At 42.2% G+C, this 12,545-nt stretch overlaps 1 protein-coding gene across 1 annotated transcript in view; it reads right to left on the bottom strand.

Annotated features, from left to right (window-relative positions):
• dok6 (docking protein 6) overlaps nucleotides 1-12,545 on the bottom strand; it is a gene marked incomplete at both ends in the record, with an annotated part of 666,878 nt that overhangs the window by 490,978 nt on the left and 163,355 nt on the right. Inside the window, 2 exons of the mRNA XM_084325795.1 lie at nucleotides 624-762; nucleotides 1,841-2,030. Of these exons, the coding sequence (XP_084181921.1) occupies nucleotides 624-762; nucleotides 1,841-2,030 (329 nt within the window). The remainder of the gene's footprint in view (nucleotides 1-623; nucleotides 763-1,840; nucleotides 2,031-12,545) is intronic.

Here is a 12,545-nt window from a genome sequence, read left to right as displayed (position 1 = left end):
ACAGGGTATGTATGTATGTATGTATGTATGTATGTATGTATGTATGTATGTATGTATGTATGTATGTATGTATGTATGTATGTATGTATGTATGTATGTATGTATGTATGTATGTATGTATACAGTATATGTATATGTTTTTATATATTTATGTATATATGTACATAATAGTTACTAGCTGCGAGCTCTTCTCAATCTTGTCTTTAAAGACCCCACAACGCCTATCGTAAAGAGTAGGGGGTTCCCCGACGTTCCTGGCCAAATTCCCAATCAGGTCTCTGACATCAAGGCACCTAATCATCTCTTCCCCTTAATTGGCTGATATCAATCCCTGTCTCCTGAGCCGTTCAGCCATTGTGTAGTGTGGTGTGTGCCTGGTGCCAGTGTATGGAATTTCCCCAAGGGATCAAAAAGGAATATCTTATGGCAGCCATTGAGCTTGCGTAGCCCAAGGTTGGCTGCTACCAGTGGTGGTGATGGAGGCAATTTCCACCCTACATTGTAAAGCGCTTTGAGTGTCTAGAAAAGCGCTATATAAATGCAAGTAATTATTATAATTATTTGATTATGTATGTATTTGTTGTTATTGTATATTTATGTATATATGTACATATAGTTACTACCTGCGAGCTCTTCTCCATCTCCTCCATCATCCTCTCATGCTGCTGGGCGATGGACAGGGTGGCTGAATGAACCCGCTGGTAGATCATCTCTCCCTCCCGTGTCTGGAACGTGAACAAACCCTCACCTGTATCACACATCCTGCGGGAGGGAGGGAGGGAGGGAGGGAGAGAGGAGAGAGAGAGAGAGAGAGAGAGAGAGAGAGAGAGAGAGAGAGAGAGAGAGAGAGAGAGAGAGAGAGAGAGAGAGAGAGAAGAGAGAGAGAGAGAGAGAGAGAGAGAGAGAGAGAGAGAGAGAGAGATGAGAGAGAGAGAGAGAGAGAGAGAGAGAGAGAGAGGAGAGAGAGAGAGAGAGAGAGAGAGAGAGAGAGAGACAGACAGACACTTTGATCATGGTTGCTTTTTTGAGTGTTTTTTTGTGACATACTGACACACAGGTGCTTGGATACATCTAAAGAAACACAAACCCACACCACACACACACACACACACACACACACACACACACACACACACACACACACACACACACACACACACACACACACACACACACACACACACACACACACACACACACACACACACACACACACACACACACACACACACACACACACACACACACACACACACACACACACACCAGTGCATAGACACAAATTCAGGCTCATAGGCATGCAGACACACATGCGAATAAATCCACCCGACATGTGCCTCTTCCTAGCCTGAAGGGGTCTGGGGCACATGTGGATATCCAGCACATATATTATGGAATTTTCAAAGTTGCTTCACAAAGGGTTCCCCACATTTTGTGAAAGTAAGTCTTTTCCTCATGCTCCCCTGCCACCACCCCCCTACAGCAGAACTGCACACAGACCTCCCACCAGGCCGGATGGCCGGCCAGTAACCGAAAGGTCGCTGGTTCGATCCCCTGGGATGTGAGGACTGTGGGTATAGTATGTGTGGAGGGATATGAGCAACACCCCCCCATACAGTAGACCCACACACAGACCCCCCCCACTGAACTGCACACAGACCCCCCCCCCCCCACACACACACACACACACACACACACACACACACACACACACACACACACACACACACACACACACACACACACACACACACACACACACACACACACACACACACACACACAGAACTGCACACAGGCGACCACCCCCCCTCCCCCACACACAGAACCTCACACTGACCTTCCGGACTCGAAGGTGAACCAGGTGGAGTCTCGCCCGTAACGCCGCAGAGAGCTCAGCGGCCACAGCACCAGCTTGACGCGGGCGTTGTGAACGTCCCATAGGTAGATGTTCTCCTGCGTGATCTGCATGGTGCACTCCCCGTAGATGTCCAGGTTGGGGGTGGGCATCAGGTACACATTGAAGCGCTCTGTGGGGGGGGGGGGGGCAGACAGATGGAGGGAGATGAGAGCTGCTGTGTGTATAGTGACAGTGTCCTCATATACTGTACTCACTGTATCTCTTTCTGTGTGTGTATTGACACTAAGGGCGGGATCCACAAAGGGTTTGTGTGGCTTTTTCCGACGCAAAGCCGGTGCTTAAAGCTCTGAAACTCTGTTTGCTATCCACAGAGGACGTGTAACGGGTGAAATGAGGTGGTAACTGCGTTCCGTCAGCATTGCGTCCAGTGCAATTGGCGCGTATTTAAATGAGGTAATATGGGCGGAACATGTCCCCTTACTATGCAAATGAGCCTCGTCCAAAAATGCTCCCTATCCACAAAGCCCGGTGCCAATTGCACCGAGCAGTTAACGCTACGCACCTACCGTCTTCACAGACATGGTGGTAACTAAGCGCAAAGCCCTAAACACTATGGGGCATCATGCCAGCATCACAGGTGATCATGGCAGCAGTAATTGTTACCAGACGCAGGCATCGTAATGCTATATAAATACGTTTATTATTATTATCATTATTATTGACTGCACTCACGTTCCAATTGTACCACCGCACACTTGTGCTCCAGAATAAACTTTTCATTTATAACGTGCCATCGGTCCAGAGTAGACGCTGGAAGCAGGCCAATGAAACGTTTATTCTGGAGTTTTTGATAATGCAGGTTATATTAAACTAAACTAAACTAAACTAAACTAAACTAAACTAAACATTAAATACAACTTGCTCACTCAAAATATTCGTTAATTATAAAATATCTTTCCGATAGGCGAGTATCAATAAATAGACATATTTGTTTATGTAGGCTATATTAACTCATTGGACGCCACTCACAAATAAAGTCGGGTTATCTCGCCGCCGCTTGAGCGCCAAGTCCGAGAAAAGTTGGGTTTTCTATCGTTATTTCTTTTATTCGATATTCCCATTCAGGAGCCTGTGTTATCATTGGGAATGAGTCTGAGATCGCAAACGTCCAATACCACCGCCTGCCGCCTTGCGGCTGGTATTGCACATCCTTTGAAACTCTTTGGCTTGGGCTGTGCATCGATTTAAAAAGTCTGGGCTGGGTTTTCCTTGTCGGGCAGGACAAGTGTTTATAACGCATGGATTGAGGAGAATCAAGCATTCCCGGTTCATGTTCTTTGGTGGATTATGTTGGCAACACAATCGACATCAATACTTGGAATGGCGATCAGATCATTGGAATATTCTTTTTGGAGTACATCCTAGTCAAGGTAAGGGCTATATGGTATCAATCCTGCATTGATCCAAGAATCCATTCACTGCGATCCGAGCATATGTGTGTAATGTGTGTGTGTAACATATTCCATTGGTGACGATCAAAGCATAGAAAAACGACCCTCCCCCACCCTTTCATGTATTCATGATGAAACATAATACCGATAATATAGCATTGATTTCAGATTGATTGTTGATACAGGTGAGAAACGCCATGGTTTCTAGTGAAATGCACGTATTGCTGCATAGCGTCGTTTTCTGGGATTAGACAGGATTACTCTAAAACTATACTCATATTCACCACGGTATAAAACGGGAATGTATGGATGAAAAAATTATTTCTTTTTCACAAATTGAACGATAGATACTCGATGTCAAATGGGAAATAGTATTATATCCATAGCTATGATATATAATATAGTTTGAGCCTTGCAAACACAGCCATGTATTCCTATACTTCAAAGCAGTGGCCTTCTTACCACGTGGTACACAGCGCCATCTGGCGCTGATTGAGTTAAGCAGCACTGTTACAGATGGTGTCCTTATGTATATATATAAATTATTATATATAAAATATATATATATATTAGTGCTGTCAAACGATTAAAATATTTAACTCGATTAATCGCATGATTGTCCATAGTTAACTCACGATTAATCGCAAATTAATCGCATTTTTTTTCTTTTTTTTACCTTAAACAGATCTTTTTCAAGTTCCAAGTTTTAATACTCTTATCAACATGCGAGTCAACAAATGCTTGCTTTATGCAGCCATTTAACACAAAAGGATGACCCTCATGCATTGCAAATTTGCATCAAATTTAAAACAGAGTGATGCACAAAATAACTTAAAAGAAAATAATAATTTAAAACAATGAATAAAGTGTGCATGAAATAATAGGGGAAAGAAAACGTTAGGAACTTGTTACATTCACACACACAAGGGCTGATTAATCACACACCCCCCTCTCTCTCCAGGTCACTAAGATCCTCCAACCAGGCTCGGCTGGTCCCCCCCCCCGCACCAGACTCAAAAAGAGAGGCGATCGCTCCTTCAAGGCCGTGGCCCCCAAGCTATGAAACCAGCTTCCCCTGGAGATCCGATCTGCCCCCTCGCTGGAGACATTTAAGGCCCGTCTAAAAACCCACTTCTATTCCCTGGCCTTCAATAAACCCTGATTCTCCCACACCCTAACTCACACACTCCCATGTAATTTTATCCTGCCCCCTCCCTCTTGTATCTCTTCTTATGCTCCTCTGTCCCCATGTGTGCTACTGTACTTTGTGTTCCCCTATCCGTGCGTTGTCCTACTGTCCTATTCTCTGAATGTACTGTCTTGTCCTGCTGTGCCTTTTTGTATTTTTGTATTTGTGTATTTTATATTAGGACATTGATTTTAAGCTTTGATTGTACAGCACTTTGGTTGGCTCTTGTGCTTTTAAACGTGCTATATAAATAAATTACTTGACTTGACTACTTGACTTGACTCTCTCCCTCACACACACACTCTCCCAACTCTCTTTCTCTCTTGCCCCTTCCTCATCTCTCTCACCCCCCTCTCTCTCTATATCACACACACACACACACACACACACACACACACACACACACACACACACACACACACACACACACACACACACACACACACACACACACACACACACACACACACACACACACACACACACACTAGGGGTGGGAATCACCAGTTTAATCACGATACGATACGATATCGATTCTTTGGACAACGATACGATATTATCCGATATCACACAGTCTGCCACGATACGATACGATACGATTCGATTCAGGTGTCTGAGATCGATATGAGACGATATTATGTGCCCATTTAATACAATCAGTAACATTTAAATCAACAAACAAAAAAGGCAATGGAAATATCATGACATTTTTATTTTTGAGCTCTTCCAGACATTTAAATGAAAAACAATCTATTGTTTTTAATACAAATAGACCTCCTGTTCACTGTTTTTGGTTAATTTCTTTTTTCTCTCGATATTAATATCCTATTCACTGTCACAGAGCTGTATTTTGGCTGGAAAAGCATATTGGGAGTCCCAAGGTGCAGTACCGGCCAGATCCTGTTAGTGGGGCTATCCCCGAGAATGCACCCTCCCAGTCCCCACTTCTCTCTGCCTATGGCTCTGGGTTAGCTTGTTAGCTCACGCTAAAGTAACGTTATCTTCGATCTTTAACGTGACGTGGGCATAATGGAGTGACGAGGATTGCAAAGCAGGTTAGATGCATTGGACCCGTTGTGGAATAAAACAGCAGGGACATGTTTTGGGTCACAGAATAGGCACACTAGTCTTGCTCTAGTAGTGACGCTCTAGACGCTACTGGCAGCTGTTGATGTTAAACGGAGTTTGAGTTTCACAACACTGGGCGCGGGGCGATGACGTCGCCGTCGCCGGATTTTCAAAATAAGAGTATCGCAATATGAATCGATCTTTTTACGTGTATATAGGCATGTCTTGGTTGTTCTGTTTTTGTCTCCCTCCTGTGTAACATATCCCATTCTCAGGTGTCTCCCAGTTGCAGCAGCAGCTGGTCAATCAGCAACCCACCCCAGTGCAACGGCAGCTGAAGCTGATCTGCAATCAACATCCACTCTCACTTTATATATCCCATTTTGTGCAGTGTTAGTTAGCTCTTTTGGCTCATTGTGGTGGTGGGTGTCTCTCTGTGTCTTTGGTGATCATTCTCTGTGTGTCGTTTGGTATAGAGCAGTGGCTCTTCAGAGGTAAAAGCTCTGGTTCTTCATGGTACATTTGGTAAAGCTGGTAAAAGCTCTGGTTCTTGGGTATATAGAGCAGTGGCTCTTCAGAGGTAAAAGCTCTGGTTCTTCATGGTACATTTGGTAAAGCTGGTGAAAGCTCTGGTTAATTTCATTGTGTTTTGGTGTTCTTTATAGTTTGTTGTACATTTCTGTATTAACCCTTTGTATATTTGTTTCCCTTGTGTCACCCAGCCTATGGTGATTCTTTCTTTCTTGTGTATTAATCTTTTGTTTCGCACACAGGGACATTGAAGGAAGATACCCTGGGTCTACATTTTGCATCACGTAGGTGACCTGATGTTAGATACACCAGCTTTAGAGTGAGCACCACCACCTGTACTTTTGGGCGTTCAGCGCCTGTAAAGGGGAGGGTGGGTTTTCATTTCCTTTTGTATTTTATTTGGTGCCACTAGGAAGTCCTCCTTGCTCTCTGTGTTGCTGTGTTTTGATTTTGTGAATTAAATACTATTATTTTGCAAATCTTTCTGTGGTTTTGTGTCACTACACCCTCACCTAACGTGTCTGTGGCCTTGTGTTGCGTTCCCTTACTGGGGTGCGTAACAAGCACATATAATAATAATAATAATAATAATAATAATAATAATAATAATAATAATAATAATAATAATAATAATAATAATAATAATAATAATAATAATAATAATAATACATATAATAATAATAATATGCAGGTTATATTATCCTAACTAAACATTAAATGCAACTTGCTCACTAAAAATATTCGTTAATTATAAAATATCTTTAGGCACAGTGCCTAAATGCAGTATACATATTCTGCAATATGGACAGGTATGCTCAAAATATTTTATTCATGGATGACAAACAAATGCAATGACGAAAGATAATTACAAAAACACAGGATGCAATGTGTCATCAAAATATTAATAAAGCAAGCTCACAAAAAAATTGGCAGAAAAAGAGAACTTTCATATGAAACTCGACAGTCTATTCTTGTTCATAGAAATTATCATGAAATAAACGAAATACAATACGAAATTAACGGAATACTAATGGTGAAAAATACGTTATGTCTATGCCTCATTTCGGGCTTATTTTTCCCCTTCCTGATATCTGCCAACATCGCTGTCAGGAGTGCAGACTGCTCCGCGAGCCAACTGTGCTGGAGCAAATCAGGAGCAAACTCCACACATAATGGGCGTGTCTGTGCTGGTATCTCATCCGTGCAATGTCATTAGTGGATAGCTCGCAAAGACGGAGCAGATACCGCACGCAAACCCCAGTTAAGGGTGCAATTTCCACCGCACAATCCATTCTTAGTGGATCCCACCCTAAGTCCTCATATACTGTATCTCTTCCTGTGTGTGTAGTGACACTAAGTCCTCATATATTGTAGCTCTTTCTGTGTGTAGTGACACTAAGTCATCATATACTAGGGCTGTACCGAATGTCATTTTTTAACATTCAAAGCTTCTATTGAAGTATTCGAATGAAGCTTTGAATGTCATATTTTATGATGTAATAAAAAATATTCAAAACCGTTCAAAAGTTTGGGGTCACTTCGAAATTTTCTTATTTTTTAAAGAAAAGCAGTGTTTTTTTCAATGAAGATAACATTAAATGAATCTGAAATACACTATACATTGTTAATGTGGTAAATGACTATTCTAGCTGAAAATGTCTGGTTTTTAATGGAATATCTACATAGGTGTATAGAGGCCCATTTTCAGCAACCATCACTCTAGTGTTCTAATGGTACATTGTGTTTGCTAATCACGTTAGAAAGCGAATAGATGATTAGAAAAACCTTGAAAACCCTTGTGCAATTACGTTAGCACAGCTGAAAACAGTTTAGCTGGTTAGAGAAGCTATACAACTGGCCTTCCTTTGAGCTAGTTGAGTATCTGGAGCATCCCATTTCTGGGTTCGATTATACTCTCAAAATGGGCAGAAAAAGAGAACTTTCATATGAAACTCGACAGTCTATTCTTGTTCTTAGAAATTAAGGCTATTCCATGTGAGAAATTGCCAAGAAACTGAACATTTCCTACAACGGTGTGTCCTACTCCCTTCAGAGAACAGCACAAACGGGCTCTAATCAGAGTAGAAAGAGAAGTGGGAGGCCCCAGTGCACAACTGAGCAAGAAGACGAGTACATTAGAGTCTCTAGTTTGAGAAATAGACGCCTCGCAGGTCCAGAACTGGCAGCTTCATTAAATGGTACCCGCAAAACGCCAGTGTCAACGTCTACAGTGAAGAGGCGTCTCCGGGATGCTGACCTTCTAGGCAGAGTCGCAAAGAAAAAGCCATATCGGAGACTGGCCAATAAAAGGAAAATATTAATATGGGCAAAAGAACACAGACATTGGACAGAGGAAGATTGGAAAAAAGTGTTATGGACAGACTAATCGAAGTTGTGGTGTTTGGATCACACAGAAGAACATTTGTGAGACGCAGAACAAGTGAAAAGATGCTGGAAGAGTGCCTGACTGGTCTGGGGCTGCTTTGGTGCTGGTAAAGTGGTAGATTTGTACAAGATAAAAGGGATTTTGAATAAGGAAGGCTATCACTCAATTTTGCCACACCATTCCATACCCTGTGGACAGTGCTTGGTTGGAGCCAATTTCCTCCTACAACAGGACAATGACCCAAAGCACACCTCCAAATTATGCAAGAACTATTTCAGTCTTCAGTTTGATATCTCATGCATCAAAAGTACTTTTGAAAATCATCAAGAACAGAATAGAACCCATAATTGAACATCAGCTCTCGGATAGCCAAATGGGTTTTCGCAAAGGAAAAGGAACAAGAGATGCAATTACCTTGGAAGCTGGATCAGTGAAGGTGGAAGAGCTAACATGGACATTATGAGAATAACCAGAATTGCAAAGGACGCATTCTGCAACCATAAAGAATGATTGAGAAGGAACACAAGTTGAAAAACGAAGACCAGGATTTTGGAAACGTATGTTATGTCAGTCTTTTCATACGGAGCAGAAGCATGGACACTGAATGAAGAGGCAAAGAGGATGATAGACTCTTTTGAAATGTGGACGCTGAGGAAGATGCTGAAGATAACATGGAAGGATAAGATCAAGAATGTGGAGGTACTGAGAAGAGCGGGTATGCAAGGAGGACAGCTGCTGGAGAGGTTGAAAAAGAGAAAGATGGAGTTGCGCGGGCACATTCTGAGAGGATCCAGCGGGGAGATGTTCAAGAAGGTGGTGATGGGGAAGGTGGATGGAAAGAGAGGAAGTGGAAGACCAAGAAGAGGCTGGGTAGACGACGTCTGTGATTGGAGCGGAGTGAGAGGCAGAGTCACGGAGTTGGAGAGAAGAAGTGGGGACAGAATGGGTTGGAGAGTGATAGGCAACCTTCGGAACGAAGAAGCCACCTGATGATGATGATGATATTTAGGGAAGAAGCAGGCAGCTGGTATTGTACTGTAATGGACTGTAATGGAGTGACCAGCGCAGTCACCAGATTTCAACCCCATTGAACTGTTGTGGCAGCAGCTTGACCGTATGGTATGCAAGAAGGCACTTCAAGCCAATCCAAATTGTGGGCGGTGCTTCAGGAAGCGTGGGGTGACATTTCTTCAGATTCCCTCAACAAATGAACAGCTAGAATGCCAAAGGTCTGCATTGCTGTAATTGCTGCAAAGGGAGCATTCTTTAACGAAAGCAAAGTTTGAAGGACACAATTATTATTTCAAAATAAAAAATCATTATTTCTAACCTTGTCAATGTCTTGACTATATTTTCTATTCATTTTGCAACTCATTTGATAAATAAAAGTGTGAGTTTTCATGGAAAACACGAAATTGTCTGGGTGACCCCAAACTTTTGAACGGTATATATCAGGGCTATTCAACTAAATTGTTCAGGGGGCCACATTGTCAGAAACCCAAGGGGCCAGGGGCCGGACTGCCACGGCGCCTCCCCGTGCTATGAATATATGTACACTTGACACAACACGCAACCACATTTTCACAACTTTTATTTAACTACATTGCAAAAGTAGTATGCTTTTCAAAAAAAGTGCTTCATTTATGTGCCACATCTGCAACATCTCCTGCAGAAAGTGCTTCATTTATGACTGTGCAACAACTGCAACATCTCCTCTTCAACATTTCAATATAAAAATAAAATAAAAAACAAACAAGTGCATGATGTGCATCTGAACATTCTAACATCAACACTTGAACAAAAAAACACATTATAGTGCAGCTGAGCTTATGAAAAAGTGCTTCATGTCTGTGCAACAACAGCAAATCACAGCATCTTATTAGCACTTATTGTCCACTCTTAACTCTCAAACATCAGGGGGGTGGGGGGCAGACAGGCCTAGCCTACATACACACATCTAATGAGAGCGATTGCACTTCTTTGACTGGGCAATGGCAGAGAAAGAGGGTTCATAGGAAGTGAGGGCTACCCGCAAACAGTGATGCAAATGCTCATTTGTCAAGGAGGCACGTTGCTTGTTTTAATGGCATTCATGTGAGAGAAACTGGATTCACAGGTGTATGTTGAGCCAAACATTGTTAGCACAGATATTGCCAGCGTTTTTATTTTGGGGAATGTCTTGACATGAATACACTTTATCCAAAATGTTCAGAGCAGATGATGCTTGCATGTCAATTATTTCAAGTTGCAGGAGACCTTCATCAATGTGAAGTGATGCAAGGAACTCTTGTCCTTTTGTGGAAATAGCAGCTACATTGGCAAATGGGTTGCTCACAAAATGCATCAATTCTCTGGACATGTCAAATTCATCAAATTGACTTGCAAAGTTTTCCCTCAATTTATCAATGAAATCGGTCATTAATTGAGTGACTTTTGGCTCAATTGTGCGTGTTAACGTTGACATGAAAAGAAAAAAAAATCTTTGGCGGGCCGGTCAGAATCATCCCGCGGGCCGGATCTGGCCCGCGGGCCGCCAGTTGAATAGCCCTGGTATATATCATCAAACTAAATCCTCAATTTGAATAAAGTGATTAATCTGATTAAATTAGTATTTATTTTTTTATTAAATCAACTTTCTTTAATGAATATAACTCGTCAGTTTCATCAACATAAAGAATCCAATAATGGCACAGTTGGTACGAAAGTGATGGTGACGTCTTGATGGAGCGCCGAGTGCCAAGCGGATGCAGATAGGCTACATCATTATGGTAAATGTTTTATAAAAAAAATTATGACGAGTCATATACTATAATAGTATAATACTATAATATTAGTGTAGCCTAATCTTTATCTGCAACTGTGAAGAAAAACCCCATTGGTTTAAACAGAATGAATAGACACATAAAAAATATATATCCTATTAAAAAGAAAATGTAAAGATCTTTTTTATAAAAAATTTAAATCCGAATGTTGATTTAGAATTTGAATGTCTACATTATGAACAAAGCTTCGAAGCTTCAAACTATTCGGTACAGCCCTATCATATAGCTACTGTAGCTCTTTCTGTGTGTGTAGTGACACTAAGTCCTCATATCAGGTATCTGACATCAAGGCCACCTAATCATCCCTTCCCCTTAATTGACTGATATCAATCCCTGTCTCCTGAACAGCCATTGTGTAGTGTGTGCCGGGTGCCATTGTATGGTAGCCATTGAGCCTGCGTAGCCCAAGGTTGGGTGCTTCCAGTGGTGGTGAAGGAGGCAGTTTCCACCCTACATTGTAAAGCACTTTGAGTGACTAGAAAAGCGATATATAAATGCAATTAATTATTATATACTGTAGCTTTCTGTGTGTGTAGTGACAGTGTCCTCATATACTGTACCTCTTTCTGTGTGTGTAGTGTCACTAAGTCCTCATATACTGTATCTCGTTCTGTGTGTGTAGTGACAGTGTCCTCATATACTGTATCTCTTTCTGTGTGTGTAGTGTCACTAAGGCCCCGTTTAGACGGAAACGCTAGCAGGTGAATCCGCAAATTTTTTTTTCGGATGTGCCTTTCGTTTATACGGAAACGGCGTTTTTACGGGGTGAAACCGCAAAAAAGTGAGACTACCTTCCAGGGTGGAATTCCTAGAAACGCAAAAGCTTTGCGCTCTCGTCTAAACTGTTAAAACGTATACATCTGATAAAACGATGACGAAAGGTTTGTCACGGCTCTGGTCGCGCGTACTGCTTACGTCACAGGTAGCAGGTATGCGCCAGTAGCCGAGACGTAAACAAAGCAAGTATGTCTGACTTATATCAACGGAGATCACCTGAAGGCTACATTGGCAGTACTTTTAACCCTTTCACTGCCACACGACAGAAGGTTACCCCTTTACTATCACACAACCGGCTGTCGTGTGGCAGTGAAAGGGTTAAATACACAAGAATCTGTCCCGCGGCGTGAGTGGACCCACTGTCTGTGAGTGACTCTGCTTTGGTGCAATCACATTCCCCATCCACAGTCTGCGAATCAGAGGCAGAGTAGGGCGGGTCTTCACAGCACGTCATGTGACA

This window comes from Notolepis coatsorum (assembly GCF_963971535.1).
Source record: "Notolepis coatsorum genome assembly, chromosome: 12".
Lineage (NCBI taxonomy): Eukaryota > Metazoa > Chordata > Actinopteri > Aulopiformes > Paralepididae > Notolepis > Notolepis coatsorum.
Note: the sequence above shows the minus strand (reverse complement) of the source record. Positions and strands in the feature narration are given on the sequence as shown.